The following is a 20709-nucleotide window of genomic DNA, read 5'->3' on the forward strand; positions in this document are numbered from 1 at the left end:
TCTGACTCTCTACTTCCTGCTGGCGCGGGCAGGGGGACACGTCCTGCGAGCGCTGTGTTTGCAGCCTTGGCCACTGGTCTTGTGGGAAGAGGATTTATCACGTCTTATCACTAGATGGCATCTGCCCAACAGCGGGGAGGTCCTGGGTGGCCCTAACCCCTCTCCCTTCAGAAAAAGAATGTTTTTGAGAATAAGTTCAAAGACATTTGCTAGAATATTCTTACCGGACAGGCATTTCCTTTGCCAGTGTGCAGCCTGGAAGACATAGTCGTTAACGTGTTGTTCCAGAATGGCTTTCCAGCCGTAAGGAAAGGATCGGAGCATCGTTGGGTGCTCTTTGTCCTGCTGTCCCAGAGAAGACCACATTGATTCCAGAGGTCGTACTATCGTCTCAGTCCATTTTCGGGGTCTTGGTTCACTATGAACATTTGACCTCTAAGGTTTAAAATCTTGCCACGTGGGGATCTTAAGATTTCCAAGGATTTCTAGGAAGCGATGCTTACTTGTTTTTCCCTAACCGTTCAGAATTCATTCACTCAGATAAGTTAGCGAAGATGAGCTCCTCTGTCCGACTTGAATGGAGAGAAAAACAAAACTAACCTCAATCCCAACAGGGTCTTCTTGTCTCTTGCCCACCTGCGTCTCAGCCGGGCAGGACCTCATCCTCCCGGGCTCTGGTCTGGAGGCTGGGAAGCTTGGACGTGGAGAGGTGGGGCCAGAAGGGCCGAGCAGAGGTTTTCAGAGACCCCGCGAGGGGCCCGCTAGAGAATAGGATCGTCGGTGGGGAGTTAAGGGAAGATCAGCACCTGACCAGGTAGCCGCGTCAGGTGATGCGGGGTCTCCCGGCCCTGCCATTTAGTGCTGTGGGGCCGTGGGCCAGCAACCCAACCTCTCTGCGCCTCATTTTCCCCGCTGTCCGGTGGAGAAATCCTCACACCCTCAGCGGGTTGTTGCGAGGACGGATGAAGCCGGTGGTCGTGGGCTGGAAGATTCTGCGCATGCGCACGCGGTGAGCCCGCACAAATGGGTTCATTAGCAAGCGCTGGTGGTGCTTTGCGTGCAAGCCTCTGCCAGGTGGGCCGGGCGGCACAAGGGGCCATCGGGAGGTGTGTTTGACTTTCCCGCACGTCGTTTGGCTCTCGGGTAGACGGGACCTGAGTCCTGATTGGGGTTTTGCTTCAGGGCCTGGGTCAGAAGCTGCTTTCTCCCTCTAACTGTTTGCATAGACAGCCCCCCTCTCCCTACGCCCCCCCCGCCCCACGGAGGAGACCCTGCCCTTGGGGCCTTTGTAAGAAACGTGCTCCCTCGCCAAGACGCCCACCGCACAACTGGCCCGACGCCCATCCTCTTAGCCAGTTGTTGTTCAGCAGCTGGAACCCCGAGGCTCCGGCCCGCGGGCCTCGTGCACTGAGCAGGGCTTCGGGAGCAGAACCACCGGCCGCCTGGCCTCGCCTCCCGGGCGGCCTCTGCCGAGGAAGTCCCTGGGAGCACAGCTGACTTGGGGGAAGGTCTGGGAAAAATCTCCCTGCCTTTGGGGGGGCCGGGGCGGGGGATGAGCCACTGCTGATGAGAAACCCCGGAGAATCATCGGTAGGTGGCTCTAGACGGGTTCAGACGCTCTCCGCGCGGCGTGGAGAGGGTTTGTGCAAACATTTCCCCGCTCGGTGCCGGGAGGAATGCCGGAGGAGGCCGCCTGTGGTACAGCGTGGACTGTTCGAGAAAGGTGCCGGCGCCTGTGAAGTTGCAGGGGGCGGGGGGGAAAGGCGAGGCCGGCACCGGGTGGGGCAGCGCCCGGGAGAAGGAAAGGGGGACCCCCGCCCCGAGTCCGCGCGCTGCCCATGGACACCGCCGCTGCCCAGGGGGCCAGGCCGCCCCCTCCCTCCAAGAAGCGCTCGCCCCCGGCCCCTGCGAGGCCCGTGCTCGCCCTGCTGCTGCTGGTCTCCATCAAGCAAGTAAGAGCGGTTTATGATTTGGATTGTCATGGTGCTTGCTGTTAGGGTCAGTTCTGCATCTTTTCTGATCCTAGAAGCAGTGTCGGGCTCTCGCAGGCAATTTGGGAAATATAAAACAGTATTGAGGCGGTAATGATTAACCATAAGCCTGGTATTCAGAGATCATTACTGTTAATATTTTGGCATATTTCCTGCAAATCCTTTTTCTATGCGTGTTTCTGGGCAGCCGGAATTATGATGCATAAAGTGTTTTGTATCCCGGTTTCCCCCCTTTACACCATTTTATAAACATTTTCCAGTGTCATCGTGAACTCTGTAAAGAGCATTTAAACTCGTCCCATATATGCTCCTGTCTGCTTTTACAGTTTTCTCAGGCCTGAGTATTTAAAGGTTGATGGACTGTGGGGTTTTTCTCTTCTTTCCTTTCTCCTTTTCCTTCCTTCCTTCTTAGTATAAAAATATAGAATGTTCATTGTTTAAAAAAATAAACATATAAAATCCAAAGAGGTATAAATACCAACTATAAATCACTATATTCCCACCACCCAGAAATCACCCTCATTCGCCTTTGGGGGCTTATACTTCCAGACCTTTTTCCTGCTACTTATTTACATATAGGGCCTTTTTCCCCCCAACAAACATAAGATCAGACTGTAAATACTATCTCGCTATCTGCTTATGTCTTAAGGAAATACACTAAGAGCTAACACAAACTAACCCTTCTATTGAACACACAATGCTCTAGGGCCAGTGTCAGGTGTATCCCTCATATTAATTCATTTCGTGCCCCTCAAGGCAGTCCCTCCTGTTAATCCCACTTACAGATGAAGACGCTTTTCTGTGTCGGCAAAGGTAGCCCCAGGCCATGATGTTTGAGGGCTTCAAGGTTGTCTTATAATGTATGTGACCAACCTCTGCAGGTGGGCATTCTGGTACCTTGTTTTGTTTTGTTTTAAGATTTTATTTACTTGACAGATAGGGAGCACAAGTAGGCAGAGCGGCAGGCAGAGGGAGAGGGAGAAGCAGGCTCTCTGCTGAGCAGGGAGCCTGATGCAGGGCTGGAATCCAGGACCCTGAGATCACAACCTGAGCTGAAGGCAGGCGTTTAACCAACGGAGCCACCCAGGTGCCCCAGCTTGTTTTATTCTTATCCAGGGAGACTAAACTTTTGCCCCTTTTCCCATTTGAGGTTCTATTTTCATATTGGACCATGACGTGAAGGAACCCCAGTCCCATTCATCTGAGAAATGCAGGTAATGAAAGTTCTTTGAGGAAAGGTTCTCTTCCTCCTTTGGTCCATGGGTGGAGTTCATCCCTGTGTGTAGCTTTGGGATTCTAAATCCCTCCTGCCCCCACCTAGGGAGGGCCGTGGTGCCCGATCCTGTAAGTGTTCACCTTATCAGGCTTTCTTTGGTTCTAACCTGGAACCTGACAGGCAGAAAACACCTGCCAAATTCTCTGCCACCGCGTTTGTCCTCAGAACCTCTTTGGTCCGTCTGTCCTCCAGGGTGCGTCTATAACCCCAATGAGCACCCCCTACACACACTTCTTGGTTCTCGGTCTTAAATCCCATATTATTCCTCCAGATGTTTACATTACAAGGCTTTGCTAGACTTTCATGATGGATTTTGCTCACAGACGCATTCCCTGCACGGAATATAAATGACCGTGGCATGTTTTCTGGCAGGAAGTCTTCCTAAAATTCACTTAATGAGAAATTCTCAGGGATAGTTTAGTTTCTAAATTCAAGCAGTCCACCACCACCCCTCCTCCCCGGCTGGACTCATTTAAGTTAATTAGCGGTGTGCTTTGGGTTCAAAAAACATAAACTCTCTCTCTAAGGCTCTTTGAGAAGTGAATTTGTGGCTCTGTCCTAGATTGCCGATGGGAGCGTAAAAAGGTGCATATTTTTAAATTAAAAAAAAAAAAAGCTTGGCGAGGATAGGTTGGCAGTCCATTATCAAAAGCCTTTAAAAATGTGTATACTCTATGATCCAGAAATTCCAATTGAAAGAATCTCTCCTAAGCAAATAAAGATGTGCTCAAATGTTTAATTGTGAATATTTTCAGTACAACAGCATTTATATTAGCAAGCATCTCAGCCAGTGTAAGTGTCCGATGCTGGAGGATTTGAAAACTGAATCATATCACAGTCATTCACAGAACATCACGTAGCTGTTAAAATGGTGTTTTAGAAGTATGGCTCTCGAAATGGATACATATTCACAGTGCATCTTCTGGTGAAAGCATAAAACTAGATGATTTCCTTTTTTTGTTAAAATAAAAATGGAAAGAAAAAGAAAAAAAGTAAACAGAAGCATGTGCACCGAGAGAAGAGTCCGGAAGGAGATGGTAATTTCTGATACTGAGATTATATTCCAACTTCTCCCCTTTGGGGGCTTTCTTGTAATTTTTGTTTGATTTACAGAGAGGCGAATGCCTTCTTGAACAAAGAATACAATAGAATGTATTAAAAACAATGCACAGAAGGTCTTTTTTCCCTTTCCCTCGATCGTTCCTCAACCAAGTTAGTCCTTGATGGTGGTTGCCCGCGCAAGGGAAAGAGGAATCAAGGTCAAGTCGATTTTTCCAGTTAGAAAACATCCATTTGTGCTATTTCCTTTCCTCCTTACCTTGTTTGGATCTGAACTTGGATTTGCCTCTTGTGTTTTTCGTGTCTTTGGGACAAGTACCTGGGAAGAGAGTCTGTTTGTCCAGCTCCCCTAGATTGACCAAATTTGGTGCTTTGTAGGCTTCCTTCTTCTCCTTCTCCTTCCCCTCCTTTTTCTTCTTCTGACCATGGCCATCAGTCATGGCAAAGGGCAGGGAAAGAGGGTTAGTCCAGGGACACAGCTCATGTGCATGACTGATTTTATTGTCTCTTCCTTGGCCAGTTCCAGTGAGGTCCCTGACGATATAAATAGCACTTTATCCAAGAAAGGGTCTTACTTCGGAGGCTTGGAGGATTCTGGAAGCTGATGATTTGGTTATCAACTTATTTGCTGAACTTGTGAAAAATAATATAGACCCAGCTATAGTCCCATTAGGATGTTTATTTTCTTAAACGACGTGTTAATAAGCTTCCAGCTTGACTCTTGTGCCATAACTCAGAGACGGAAAGTATTGTGGGAGATTGAAAGTTTATTGGAAACTGAAGCCTAAGGATAAATGCCAATTATTTCCTCCTCCTCATCATCATTATTATTACTTGTGGGCTAATCCCATGGGTTCCAGATTGTGTGCTAAGTTGCCTCAAGGCACCACTCTGAGCTCACAGGGCTGCTGTAAGATATTTTAATTTTTCAAGGGAGGCAAAGAGATACATGACATCTGCCAGACCCTGCAAATTACTAGCTCAAGTAGTTCATGGTTTCAGCATTAGATCACGTTCCATTCCCTTTGATGATGTCGTATCTCTGCAAAGCTGTTTTTTGTTTTTGTTTTATTTTTTTCTTGCAGTTGCTGTGATGAAAAGCAAGTACTGCACAAACATCAGTGTGGAACACGATGGTGCCCAATCTGATTCCCAAGTTTGGGAAGTTGTGCAATCTCCAGTAGGCACTCAGTTGTTAGGATGCAAATACTTAAGTTGTTTGGCCCTAACTACTCAAAAAATGGGACTTTAGGTATTTCTTTCGGCTTGGGGTACTGTGGAAAATGATGGAGTCACTAAGGGCGCCATGATTTGAGAAAGTTTGGTAACCTCTGGTCTAACCATGACTATACAGCTCTTCTTCAAAATGTTGGCCTTGTGATTCTCTGGAAAGGATGAAAAGGAGCTATTCACAGACCCCATCATGCATTCCATAGTATTCCATAGTATCGGGGGGTGGGCCATGCTGGGCAGAGGAGACAGAGGGTAGACTGGACTAATGACTCAGAAAATGGAAGCTTACCACCCATTGGGCTCATAGGTGTTGGGGTTTTTTTTGTGGGGGTGGGGTGGGTGAGCATAGTGGTTGTGGTGCTGACTGTGTGTATGTGTGTGGGTTTGAGTGCCTTTTGGTGGAGCATCTCCCCAGTTTACACTGGGCTTCTCCACTCACTGTTGTTATACCTGTCTTACCTCGTTCTTTCAGGCTGTCTACCTGGCCCAAGAAAGCATTTGAATTTGTTACCCCTTGTGAGAGGACACAAAGCCTCAAAGCCAACTGAACTGGATGATCTTATCCCAGATCACATATCTAGCCCTTCCCATGTTCATACCCCCTCTGACTCCAACCCACACCTGTTCCTCTGTTTCTTCAGCTGGAAAATGAGGACAGTAACTCCTGGCCTGTGCTAGGGGCTTGTATTCAGGGATGGAGGGCATGTCTTAGCCCTCAAGGAAAGCATGGGGTAGCGAAGAGGATGGACAAATTAACCACCAATGATATACAACATGATGGGACATAAGACTTAGTCATGTGTGGGGTCACAGGGCACTGGGGAGAAAGGTTCCTAGCTCAAAACTTCAGTGACAGAGGTGGTCAAGTATGATCGGGGTCATTAGGCTTGAGTTGAGCCTTCTGGGGTAAGCAGGGAGTGGGCCAGATGAAGATGAGGGTGGACGGGAGGTCCAGTGGGAAATGCAAAGATGCAAAGTCACAGAGGAACATGACTGGGGTCAAGAGGCTTGGCCCCGGGGTGGCTGAGATGTGATGTCAGCTCTATAGGCCATGAGGGGAAGACTTTAGGCAGGACAGCCCTGTGGACCTATCCCTCTGGAGCAGTGTGGACAAGGCCAGAGGTGGAGGAAATGCGAGGCAGGGTTAGACAGGAGAGAGGCATAGGACAGAATCTGGTGCCTGGTTGGATGATGTGGAAGGAGGAGGAAGGAGGAACCAAGGACAACTCCTGGTTTCTGGTTTGTGATTGATGGTGCCAATACTGAGCCACTAGGGTATGAGCCTCTTTGGGATCAGAGAATGATAGGGTATGAACGTCACTCGACTTTGATAGCCAGCCAATCATACATTGTCTTATCTTTAGCAGATTCTAAGTCCTTTAGGGCAGAAACTGTGTTTTGTCCATCACTGCATCCCCTTCAATTCCTCCCTGATGCAAAGCCTCAGGTGCTCAATAAAGATGAGTAAATTGAAGAAGAGAAAACCCCTTTAAACCCCCCTGTTGTGTTAAAAACAAAACAAAACGAGTAGTACAGATATACAATTAGATATTGTTAGACAACTCAATTATCTGGAAAGCCCAAGGTTCTATGGGAGGGGATAGTTAATGTCAGAAAGGCAAATATCCCAAGACCTCAGTATAGTAGCAGACCATCTCTCTACCCGGTCTTTGACTTTGGACCCACAGGCAGCCAGATGGGATGGCACAGGTCCCTACAATTCTTCCAGCCTTTCCCTGACACATTATTGGGCCCTTCTTACTGTGATGCTTCTCTTCTTCGGATCCACATAGTCTTAGGAGCATGCAACTATTCATCTGATAGGGTGTGACATTCAAGATGAGCATATTGCCTCCTCTTAAAATGTCAGCCTCACTTGAAGATTTTTTGGAGGAAAAAGTCTTTCATATCTGTATGAAAACCAATATGATTAGATTATGGAGTGAACGTAGAATTTGTATGTACCTTTAAGATAGAATATAAGATGCCAAAGAAGTTCTGTTTCTTGGTGCTGGCCATTATGGCCACTTCAGTGGGAAGTTTTGAGATTCGTGGTGAAATGATCACAAGGCCACCTCTGTAGTGAACTGGGAGTCACCATGGTTTTCTTCTGCCCAGGTTACAGGATCCCGCCTTGAGGAAACAACTCGCAAGTGGGCTCAATACAAAGAGAAGTGTCTGAGAGACTTGCTCAAGGAACCTTCTGGTAAGCAGGTGTATGAGTTATCTATGGCTGTGTAACAAAGAGCTTCAAAGCTTAGGGTCTTAAAGCAATCATCATCATCATCATCATCATCATCATCATCATCACAGTTTCTTTGGGTGAGGAATTCAGACTGGGCACAGTGGGGATGACTTGTTTTTGCTCTACAGTATCTAGAGTTAAGCTGGAAGGCTCAATGGCTGGCAGCTGGAATCATCTGAAGGCTTGTTCACACTTACAACTGATGGCTGATGGTGGCTCCCAGCTGAGAGTCTGTTGGCCAGAACACTTTCACGTGGCCTGTCCATACAGACTAGGGTCCTCACAGCATGGTGGTGAGGCTTCCAGGGCAACCATGACCAGAAGCCATGTTGCCTTTTATGACCCAGTCTTGGAAGCTATTTTTCCCACATTCAATTGGATCAGATGGTTACCAAGGCCTACCCAGGTTCAAGGGAAGGGAGGAGAGACCCCCACCTCTCATTATAAAAGAGCATGTGAGACAGGGTATACATAGATGCATAGATGTGACTATTTATCTAAAGTCATCTGTCACAGCACACTCACCACCAAATCGCATGACATGAGCAACTGTCGTAGATTAACCTGGGACTCTATTGGGTAGGTGGGGGGGAGGAGGTCTTCATCCCCTGGGGTGTTATCTGAATCTGAGTCATAATATTTCTCCTATCCAGGTCTACATTAGGTTTAGACTGTTCTAGAAAATATGTTAATCGTTTGATCAGTCCATGGCCTCTCCTGCCCTCATGCTAACTCTGGGTGCATCCAGATTCTTTTTTTTCTTTTTTAAATGATGAAATCTGGCCTCTCCTTATCCTCCTGGCTGCTTTCAGATGATTTCATTCAGGGGCTTGGAGGAGGACAGGATACCATAAACTCTCTCTTCCTTTTCCTGACCCAAAGAATCTCAGCCTTCAAGCCATACCCCTCTCCCTCTGAATATTTCTTCAGCCCAGGCTAGTGGCAATCAAAGCTTGATATCTGTTATAAGAACTACCCCTCACTTTAGGGAATACTGCTTTCTGAAATCAAAGTAGGGCATGTCCTCTTTATTTGGAGTCATGCCATGAGCAGCTCGGCCAGGTGAGCGCTGTTTCACACAGACCATGTGCTGACATTTGGCAGCCAGGTCTACAAGATGCCTTGAGCCAGCTCATAACCTGGCAGATCTGCATCTGTGGGGTCCTGATGCCAGTAACGTGGTTGTTCAAACTGAGTGGCCCCTGCATGCTAGCCCCAATAAGGAACAGACAAGAATGATGCTTAGTTCCCAGGAGTGAGGAGCTTGCAATATGGGCATTTGGGATCCAGCCTGAAACCCCTTCATTTCATTCCAGGAGGTCCATAACGCTGTGCCATGTGTTTTTAGTGTCTCATCGCCAAGCGCCAGGGTGTAAATTGTCCCCTGAATTGGAGATGGTGCAAATGTCTCATAATGATTGTTGGATTGGTCTTCAAATGGAGAAATATGACCAGATAGAGGTTATGTTGGATACATGCAGCCAAGAGCCTCAACTTCACAGATCCCCCTAGATCCACAGGTCATTTTGCAGATTTCACAGTAAGGGTGCTCCAGCATCTAACTGATGAAAGTTTGACAATTCTTTAGTATGGAACAGAAGGCACTGGCTGAACTTCCAAGTGTCCTTCTGACCCCAAGTTTGTGTGATAGTTCAGTCCATGTAAAATAAATCAACATCAGCATGACGTGCACACTAACATAACTGACAGGACCACTGCCAAAGGTCAGGTTGGGTAGACAAAGCCACAGTGCTTGGGGGTGCATTAAGCATTCCCTCCTCCCCATGCTGTTCCTCATCCTTGACCTATCTGGACAGTGGGACACCTGTGCTAGTTCCTGAATAGGGTACACCAGCTTCCCATGCCAGGAAGGGGGCTCTACCTCCATCAGTGGCCCTGGTGCTCCAACATTGCTCTCATTCGGGACCTTTTTTCTCCACAGGGACCTTTTGTAATGGAACCTTTGATCGATATGTGTGCTGGCCTCATTCTTCTCCGGGAAATGTCTCTGTTCCCTGCCCTTCATACTTACCTTGGTGGCGTGAAGGTAGTAAGTCTTATTTTACCATTTCCTGGCAGTTCCTTTAAAGGCTGGCTCCTCCTGGGTAGACCAGCCAGGGAGCGATTAGAGAGAGCACACTCCAACCAAGTGCTTTTCTCAAGTCCTCTTTCCCCACAGAAGGTCTCTTTCTTCTCTGGGCACCTCCTCTTGCCTTCCTGAAATTCTTCTGTGTCTGGGTGCTCCATTAATACAATAGTTCTCTTTTCTTTGAAGATTGGAGAGTCCAGGCCCAGCTACCACAGAATTTGATGCAGTGAGGGTTGTTATGGAGAGGAGAAAGAGGTGGGGGAGAGATTGGGATGCTCACATCCACAACTTGGGTTTGCTGTATGGAGAAGAAGGGCATCAAAACTACCCTTGCAATAGCATTGGAAAGTAGTGCTACTGGATGGTGCCTTTAAGCCCCATGGGACTTGGATGGAGTCTTTAACCGCTCAGTTTGCCCCCATCTTGCTTGAAGGAAGTGGCTATTATGTAGGACCCCAGGAGGATATGCTGCCCCCACCTGCCCCAGCAGGCCAGCCTCTTGGTTGGTTTATTCTGGAAGGGGGAGAGAAACAATTACTAGTTAGAACTCTTTTGCCTTGAACTGAAGGTCATCAAAGAATAAGAAAAAACTATTCTCAAGAAACATAAGCGATTACAAATTTCCAGGCAAAACCAAGTGGGAATGGGCTACTGAGCAGGTGAGATGGTAATATCGTGTATTTAATTTCAGCTCAGTAAATCATCGGTTAAAATTTGGTTTCGATTTCCTGAGGCCTCTAGTGCAAAGAGAGAGTTTCCAAAGAAGAGAGATGCATTTCTGGATAGGAGGGCTAGTGATATATTCTATGAAACTATCCTTTGGTGAAATCCAGTTGGAAGTGACCCAGAAGTGATGTTTAAGGGAAGATACCAGAGTTTGCTGGACCAGAGAGTCTGGATAATTGAGGGAAGCACCCCTGTGGGAGCCAGCTTAGTGGGGTAGGGAGAGCACTGCACGTGGAGCCTAGAGCCCGTCCATCTCTTTTATGCTCTGCGACTTTGGGCAAGTGTCCAGAGCCCTCTGAGCTGTTTTCTTGTCTATTAAGTCAAGTGAACAATAGCAACTCTTGAGGTCCAGTTGAGGAATGAATGAGAAGACAGGCACAGAGTCAGCTGCACAGTAGGTGCTTTGTAAATGGAACTGAGGCTGAGACCAAGGTCAAGCCCTCAGACTCCTGAAGGTCTTTAAGACCCGGATGTCCATGGATCTCAAAGCACATGGAACAGTCTACCACTGCCTGGCTTCTCCGCTTACCCGTTCTTCCCATGAGCTAAAAATGGAGGTCTATTAAACCTGAAGGGAAAAAGTGGTCAAAAATCTAAACTTACAAAGAAGTTGAGTTAAAGGCTTTTTTTTAATGGGTTCTGGGCCTCTAAAGTGTCCCAAAGGGAGTGTGATTCACAGAAGGTGGGAAGTTACTCTTCCACTCAACATCCTGTGCATTAAATGTTAGACTCCAAAGGGGTCCATACAGTGAGAAGAAAACGTGGAGGCAGTGGAAGGGTTTAGAGCAGAAAGAAGGAGAAAAAGTCTGGGCGGATAAGACCAGAGGAACACACACTACAGTCAGAGGGCAGGAAGCAGATGGTGCCTGACTATACATAAGGCTGGAGCTTGATTGCATAAAAGTTGTCTGACACCAAGCGTTTCAACCTTCCTCTGACGGGCGAGATCCCGTGGATCCACGAAGGTGCTGAGGCATGAGAAAGACTTAATATGATTTGTGGTTTGGGGATATGATGTTGATGGCTCTCTGGGTGGAAGAACAGGGTGGGGGACAGGGAGCTGACATTGGAAGTGACTGCAGGGATCCAGAGAAAGGGACCATGAGAGTGTGCATGCAGACAGAGGCAAGATGAACCATCAAGATTGTCAGATGAAGCAGGAGATGAGGGACGGAGAGGGCTGAAAGGTGGAGGAGAGGAAATGAGCTCACACCCTGTCTGGTCCCACCCATGCTCACCATCATCTGGGTGGTGGCTCAGGGCCCCCACTGCTCATGTCTGGTGTGTCCCACAAAGAGCAAGGAGGTGGGTGCAGCTGCCCCAAAGGGGAAAGAGAGCCAGTAGGAGGTTAGGTCAGAGAGTATTGGGAGCCAGACTTTACAGGGCTTTGTGGGAGGCCCGGGAAGTGCTCTGACTTGTTTTCAGACACCCTTTGGAAGATTTGGAGTGAGGAATGATGTGGCATGACTGCTGTGTTAACCATAGACCATGTGGGGCAAGAGCATCGAAGGCATTTGTAATAATCCGGTCACAAGAGAGTGGTGGCTCCAGGGAGCAGGGAGCAGGGGGTGAAAGCCAAAAGGCAGTGTTCAGATTCTGGGTAGTTGGAAGGTCCAGGTGACAGGATTGGCTGATGGGCCAGGTGAAGGGTAGGAGAGACAGAGAGAAAGCAAGGATGACTCCAAGGTTCGGGGCCCAAGGACTGGGATGATGGGTTTGCCAGCAATAGAGGCTGGGAAATGTGCGGGTGGCACCGGTTTGGGGAGAAGATGAAGAGCTTGCTTTGGGGAATGGTGTTTGAGAGGGCCATTAGACACCCTCGCAGAGGCTTTAGGTGGGCAAGGGGAAGTACCCCATGGGTGTCCATCCATTACACTCAGCAAATAGTCACCATTGGTCCACGCCGTGCAGGGTCAGGAGTGGGAAGTTCGGACAAGTTCCATTGTTCATTTGCGAGTCCAGTCCCTGGTCTTCCAGGGGGGAGGGCAGTCCCTTTGGGGGAGGGCTCTGGGAATGGATGTGACTGGGTCACAATAGCCATCATCGTGGACACAGAGCCGGCCTGTCACTTACACACACACACACACACACATTTAACCTCCCCCAAACTGGGGAGGGCTGGTACCATTACCATGATGATCCTCAGCTCTTGATGAAGACACTGGAAGTCTTGGACAGTGGAAGGGTGACAAGCTCAAGGCCACCAACCCTGTAGGTGGCCGAGCAGGCTCTGTCCACCCCCTTCACCTCTTCTCTTCACGTCCTGAGACACGACGCCCCTCTCTGACGGGGCACACCAGGAAGCCCCAGGTCCGCATCTCCCAGCTGGGCTGCACCTTTGAGAGCTCTCACGTCTCTGAGTCACCAGGGACTATTCTAGCTCCAGAGACTTTGGGTAAACACAGCAGACATTAGTGGACCGTGGTTTGTTACGAAACGTAGAGGCTTCCGTGTTTTTCTTTCCATCCCAAATAAACAGGAGAGATGCTAATGAGCCCCTCCCCCACCAAGGGAAGTGAAAATCCCTTTTCCCTGGGATTTTCCACAGCTTTGTGGTGAAGACGAGGGCCTCACCACGTGCTCAGGAACGGGCTGCGTGCTCTGACCTTTCCCCTAGAGCTGTGTTTACTTTCAGAAAACTCAGGAAGGGCCTACAGATACTGCTTGGCTCCGGGCACTTGGCAGACGCTGGAAAACTCCACAAATATTTGGCAGGATGACTCCGAATGCTCCGAGAACCACAGCTCCCAATACAACGTGAGTCAGCTTGGCCCGGTGATGATGGGCCCCGGGCCCCAACCACCCTCCACCAGGCACCCCCCGCCCCCAGTTGGCTTTGGTGGCCACACAAAGAGCCGTCCCCCAAGAGCTAGTCTGCCCGGACTCCCCTGGGGAAGGTCCACAGTCACATGATAGCAACCTCTGGCAGCCACTGAATTTCTTCTGCAACGAGGGTGATGTGCGGACCCCTGAGGCCACTCAGTTTCTCACCCCTGGACTAGTACTGGGGTGCATAAAAGCGTGTACATACCGTGGGCACTTAATAAGTACTCAGTGAATGGTTTCACAGATTCCGAGTTAGTGGGTATGTGGTGGGGCCTGGGCATCAGACTGGTACCTAGTTCCCCAGGTGATGCCAATGTGCAGCTGAGGCTGGGACTCAGGTGATCTCGAGGGACCTGCCAGCAGGTGTGGGATGCCTGCAGCCTCCTCTGGGCTCAGGCCCACAGCGGGCAGGGACAGCAAAACCAGAGCTGAAAACTGTACTTCCCAAGACCGGAAGTTAAGATTTCTCTCTTTAGAAAGGTGAGGACTGGGGCATTGCCTCCTCCCCTCTGCAAATGGCCATATTTCCAAGAATTCAACTACTTAAAAAAAAAAAAAATCCCCAAAACGTAAAAAAACAGCTTCTGGCCATGTTGGCCTGTGTTTCTAATAATGGGTTGACATTTTGCCCACAAAAGGCTAGTGATAGTAGATCTTTGCTCTTCAGAGTGCTAGCAAACAAAATATGTGATTTTCTTCCATCTCATCAGGTGGGGGTCCTTATGCATGATAAAGGATACTCTTTAAGGAAATTGTGTTTGTGTGGGTATATATATGTGTGTGTATATAATTTTAATATATATATTTTAATGAAAAAATTTAGTTTCCCATACCACATAAGATATATCAATTGATATATACCTATTTTTTAACATTTTATTTTGAAGTATCCAAACACATAGAAAAATTAAAAGAATAATAAAATAAGCACTCACAAACCCACTATCTAAATTCAAAATGTATCAACATCCCCCCCAACACCATTTGCTTTTCCTTTGTCTCTCTCTTTGTGAAATATTTAACAAAATTTGCAGGCATCGTGAGGTTTCACCCTTAAATATTCATTAGATCCTTCCTAAGCAAAGTCATTATTCCACGTAACTACAATACCGTTATTCCAATTAACATTATATCAGCTAATGTTTTATCCATATTCAAATTTCCCCAATTTTCCCGTCCAATTTTTATAGCTTTTCTCCCCTGAACCAGAGTCTAGTCCTGGTTCATATATTGGAGTTCATTTTATATCACTTTAGCAAGTTTTAATCTAGAATCTCCCCCATTCCAGCCCATGACAGCCCAGGACACTGGCTTTTTGAAGACCCCCAGAAAACTTTGTTGTTATTACATGTGTTCCTGCATCTTCTGTATTTCCTTAAGCTGGAAGTTGGGTTTAGAGGCTTGGTAAGACTCAAGTTAATCCTCATAGGTTCTGGGTACACTGCATAGCATCACGCCAGGAGACCAAAATGTCAGGTCTCTACCCTACATCACTACAATGATGTTCTGTGTGATCACTTGGTCTTGGTAGTGACAGCCAGATCTCTCCATGGTATAGGTACTTTCTCCTTTTCTATCTGGCCAGTAATTGGTGGGATGATACTTTGGAACTGTGTGTGTGTGTGTGTGTGTCTTGTTCACTAACAAACCTTCATCAGTGTTACAACCTTCCTTGATGATGCTGGCTTGAGTTGATTCAAGCTCTGTCATTTCTTCTACATTTACTAGCTGGCATTCTTCTGAAAAGAAGACTCCTTCCCCTTCCCTCCAGTTTTGAGTATCACTATGAACTTACAAATTGCTTTATTCACTTATAATTTTGATGCTCAATGTTTTTCTAAATTTAGCTAGTGAAATCCCTCCAAACTGCCTTCTTGTGTCCTTTTGTGATAATCTCATTGGTCTTGGAGCACTTCCTTATTTTCTGGCATAAGAAAATGGTCCAAGCTCATCTCATGATTTCCCTGTTCCGGGCCCAAATCAGCTATTTCTTCAGAGTTCTGGATTCTCTAAGTGGACAAATGTTATTAGAAATCAAGATCCCGGGGCGCCTGGGTGGCTCAGTCGTTGGGCGTCTGCCTTCGGCTCAGGTCATGATCCCAGGGTCCTGGGATCGAGCCCCACATCGGGCTCCCTGCTTGGCAGGGAGCCTGCGTCTCCCTCTCCCACTCCCCCTGCTTGTGTTCCCTCTCTCGCTGTGTCTCTCTCTGTCAAATAAATAAATAAATAAATAAATAAATAAATAAATAAAAATCTTTTAAAAAAAAAAAAGAAAGAAAGAAACCAAGATCCCAGGACACCTGGGTGGCTCAGTCAGTTAAGCATCTGCTTTCGGCTCAGGTCATGATCCCAGGGTCCTGGGACCGAGCCCTGTGCCGGGCTCCCAGCTCAGCGGGGAGTCTGCTTCTCCCTCTGCTTGTGTTCCCGCTCTCTCTGATAAATAAATAAATAAATAAATAAATAAATAAATAAATAAATAAATATCTTTGGAAGGAAGAAAGGAAGAAAGAAACCAGGATCTGAATGCTAGGTGTGTTCACTGCCACTACTACTAGATCCTAAGAGCTTTGTAGCATATAGATTTAAAGGGAAAAAAAACAGATTTGCAGCACGTTTTGTCCTTAGACTGTATCCCATGTTCAGGGTACTGTGTTCATAATTATTTGAAATAACTGTTTTCTCTATGCGGTCATGGTACTGATTGGATATACAGTTTTATTCCATTGTTTCTTTTTTTTTTTAAGATTTTATTTATTTATTTGAGGGAGAGAGAGAGAGAGAGAAATAGCATGAGAGGGGATAGGGTCAGAGGGAGAAGCAGGCTCCCCACCGAGCCGGGAGCCCAATGCGGGACTCGATCCCAGGACTCCGGGATCATGACCTGAGCCGAAGGCAGTCACTTAACCAACTGAGCCACCCAGGCGCTCTATTCCATTGTTTCTATTAGTGTTAAGGATTGGCCTTTTTCTTCTCTCTTTGCCTTCTTCTGTCTTTAATTTTATTTTTTTTAAAGATGTTATTTATTTATTTGAGAGAGAGAGAGAGTGCGCACAATGAAGGGGGAGAGGAGAGACAGAGGGAGAAGCAGACTCCCCGCTGAGCAGGGAGCCTGACACGGGGCTCAATCCCAGGACCCTGGGATCATGACCTGAGCCAAAGGCAGATGCCCAATGACTGAGCCACCTAGGCACCCCTTTAATTTTATTTTTAATAAATAAAATATTGACAGGGCTTGAAAGCCAAGCTGATATAAAAAAGTACAGTCAGAGAAACCACGCTCCAATCACTGTCTCTACCCTATTTCTGGTCACCCCCAAATGATAAACATTTTTATTATTTTCTGACTTATTTTTCCCTCCTTTTTTTCTTTTTCTTTCCTTTTTATCAAATTATAATATACATCTTATGTTTCTTTTTGCAAAACTAAGCAAATATGTTGTTTTACCATTTTTCTTACATTGAAAAAGGTATACCAGATACCTTATCCTGCATCTTGCCTTTTTCACTTAGCAGCGTGTCCTGGAATTACTCTATATCAGTACCTACAAACATTTCTCTCTTTTTTTCTTTCACAACTGCATAGTACTCTACTGTGTGTATCTACTATAGTTTATTCAGCCACTGTCCTCTGACCATTGGGGTTATTTCCAGTCTTTTATTACTAATGATGCCACCTCAAATAACCTTGTATGCATATGTTGGTTCATATTTGCTTTTGGAAGAATCCCAGAAATGGGGTTGCTAGATTAAAATGTAGATGCAGGGGCGCCTGGGTGGCTCAGTCGTTAAGCGTCTGCCTTCAGCTCAGGTCATGATCCCAGGGTCCTGGGATCGAGCCCCACATCAGGCTCCCTGCTCGGCGGGAAGCCTGCTTCTCCCTCTCCCACTCCCCCCGCTTGTGTTCCCTCTCCCGCTGTGTCCCTCTCTGTCAAATAAATAAATAAAATCTTTAAAAGAAAAAGTAAAATGTAGATGCAGGGGTACCTGCGTGGCTCAGTCGGTTAAGCGTCTGCCTTCAGCTCAGGTCATGATCTCAGGGTCCTGGGATCGTGCCCCACGTGTGGCTCCCTGCTAGGCAGGGAGCCTGCTTTTCCCTCTCCTTGCCCCTGTTCATGCTCTCTCGTGCACTCTCTCTCAAATAAATAAATAAAATCTTTAAAAAATAAAAAATAAAATGTAGAGGCATATATAATTTTGTTAAATATTGTCAAATTCCCCTCCATAGGAGTTGTGTCATTTTGCCCTCCCTTTAGCAGTGTGTGAAAATGCCTATCTCCTTGGTGCATGCATGGTACACGCTAATTATGAAGCATTTCATAAAGAAGTCTAAGTGACTTAAGATTCACCTGTTGGTACTGAGAGTGAGCTGGAAACCATCTGGGTGTTCTAGGGTCACTAGGGAAGTGGCTAGATTTTACTGGAGCTCTGAACATAGAGAACAGTTTAAGAAACTCCTCTGAAGGAGTGCAATGAAACCAACTATACCAGGTACTGTTCATGCCCATCTATAGCCCCTTGCCCTAACCAATTCAGTACACAATTGTCTAACTTCTTATGCATGTCTTTGCTGGTTCTCAGAGCCCACTTAGTCCACTCAAGGGCAGGCCAGAAGCACCAAAGAATTAATGTCCCCCTCCCACCCCGCCACAGAATAGCCCTTAACCAATGACTGGCAGGAGTTGCTATGTAAGTGGTCCAGGAGTTGGTATGTAAATGGCTAACTCTGAGGCTTCCAGAACTTCCCCAGTGGGATTAAGCTCCAGCTGCCCACAGTGGTAACTGCCTTGATATCGCACCATTTTATTTTTCCTGATTTCTTCCTTCCCCTACTAAGGGTTTGTTCACTTTCATGTAAAGTACTTGCATTCAAATCCTTGTCTCAGGATGTACTTCTGTGGGAACTCAAACTAAAACACAGATGAATAAAAAACAAGCAATTCCCCTAATTTGTTTCCAGAAAGCATAAAACACAGACATGTTTTAAAAAATAACAATTCAGAAACAGATTATTAAGTTACTTAATTAAATGTGTTAACCTCATAAATCCTCATATATCCATATAATATAAATGATGCTCAAATGACTCATGAAGGTCTTGATATGCCACCTGAATCATCAATTTAAAGAAATCACACCACTCTGTGTGGAGAAACACTAAACATTTCTCTGCTTTCAAGATATTTATAGCCTATCTGGAAATACAAAACAAATGCAAACAACCATTAGTGAATAATATAACTAATGCCCCAATTTGTGAAGCAGACCACAAGTGCCTTGGGAGTTCAGAGTTGACAGTACACACAGAGGCATTCATGGAGGACTTCTTGTAAGAGGTAGGTTGGTGCTGGTTTTAGAAGGATAGATTTAGTTTTGAGTTGAAGAGAGACCAACAAGAGCAGTTAGAGATATGACAGGATTATAGAGCTCTTGATGAGGTCCATAGAAAATAATTCTAGATAGAAATATAGTTGGGCTTGATTTGGAAAGACTCAAAGGCTACACAGAGATTTCTGCATCTGGACCACCATTATAAGAAATGTTAAAGAAATTCCTTAACACAGAAAGACATACACGTCCTATGGAATTTTTTTATCAACATAAAGGAATGTAGAGTACCAGAAATAGTAAATATGAGGGTAAACTTTTTTTTATCTTATTTTTTAAAATCTTTTAAGAGATGTGATTAATTAAAGTAAAAATAGTAACAATGTATTATGGGGTCTAATATATGTACGAGTAAAATGTGGGACAGTGGCACAAAGGCCAGGCTGAGAGACATGGAAGTATGATAAGTTAAAAATGTATACTGTAAACATGAAAGCAACCACTAAAAAGCAAAACAAAGAGGTATAGCTAGTAGGTCATGGAAGAAAAAATGGAATAAAAAAATACACTCAAACCAAAATAAGGAAAGAAAACAAAGAAAAGATGGAACAAAGAGAAAACCAAGAGATTTAAGCTCAACCAAATAAATAATCACATTAAATGTAAATGATCTAAACACCCTAATTCAGAGGTTATCAAATTGCATTAAGAAGATAAAACAAAATAAAATCCAACTCTATTCTGTCTGTAAGACCCAGGCAATTGATTTTTGACAAAAATGCCAAGGCAATTCAGTGGGGCAAAGAATAATCTTACCAAAAATAGCACCAGAACAATTGGACGCAAAAAAAAAAAAAAAAAGAACTGCAACCTTTGCCTCACACCATGAATAAAAACTAACTAGAAATGGATCATAGACCTAAATTTAAGAGCTCATTTTATTAAACTTCTAGGAAAAAAGCACAGCTGAAAATATGAAGGCTCTTAGTCAGGTAAAGATTTTTGAAATAAGACACAAAAAGCACAACTATATAAGAAAAATTTGACAAATTGAACTTTATCACAATAAAAAACTTCTGCTCTTCTAAAGACACTGTTAAAAAAATAAAAAGGCAAGCCATAGAATGGGAGAAAATGCTTGCAAAACACTTATCTGACAGGAGATTTGTATCCACAATATATAAAGAACATTTTCAATTCAAAATTAAGATAAACAGTCCAATTTAAAAGATGGCCAAATATTTGAACAGATACTTTACCAAATGAGATACACAGATGGCAAATAAGCACATTAAATGATTCTCAACAGCATTAATCATTAGAGAAAAGCAAATTAAAACCACAGTAAGATAGTACTACATATCCATTAGAATGGCTAAAATTTAAAAGACTGATTATATGAAGTGTTAGTAGAATCTAGAGCAGCTGAAACTCCTAATCCACTGTTGGTGGATACATAAATTGCTACAACTTATTTAGAAAAGAGTTTGGCAGTTTCTTAAGTTAAAACATACACCATACTACTCTACCATTCTATTTCTAGATATTTATTTGAGAGAAATAAAAACCTATGTCCACATAAAGACTTATACAGAAATTTTCATAACAACCTTATTTGTGAAAGCCAAACTCTGAAAACAACTCAAATGTCCATCAACAGGTGAGTGGATAAATAAATTGTGGTATATTCTCAATGGAATACTACTCAGCAAAGAAAAGTCAACTATTGATATGTGCTATGACATGGATGAATCTTAAAATAATTATTCTGAGGTAAATAAGCTTGAGAAAGAAAGAAGGAAGAAAGAAAGAAAGAAAGAGAAAGAAAGAAAGAAAGAAAGAAAGAAAGAAAGAAAGAAAGAAAGAAAGAAAGAGAAAGAAAAAGAAAGAAAGAAAGAAAGAAAGGAAGGAAGGAAGGAAGGAAGGAAGGAAGGAAGGA

General features: G+C 45.3%; 1 protein-coding gene across 1 annotated transcript in view; it reads left to right on the forward strand.

The window, feature by feature from the left end:
* Nucleotides 1-1838: 1838 nt before the first annotated feature.
* The window catches only part of GLP2R (glucagon like peptide 2 receptor), a 50273-nt gene continuing 31402 nt past the window's right edge, over nt 1839-20709 (forward strand). The window contains exons 1-4 of the mRNA XM_032431679.1: nt 1839-1952; nt 7678-7765; nt 9747-9851; nt 13255-13376. Of these exons, the coding sequence (XP_032287570.1) occupies nt 1839-1952; nt 7678-7765; nt 9747-9851; nt 13255-13376 (429 nt within the window). The remainder of the gene's footprint in view (nt 1953-7677; nt 7766-9746; nt 9852-13254; nt 13377-20709) is intronic.

Source organism: Phoca vitulina, unplaced genomic scaffold (assembly GCF_004348235.1).
Source record: "Phoca vitulina isolate PV1807 unplaced genomic scaffold, GSC_HSeal_1.0 scaffold47, whole genome shotgun sequence".
In the NCBI taxonomy this organism is placed as follows: Eukaryota; Metazoa; Chordata; class Mammalia; order Carnivora; family Phocidae; genus Phoca; species Phoca vitulina.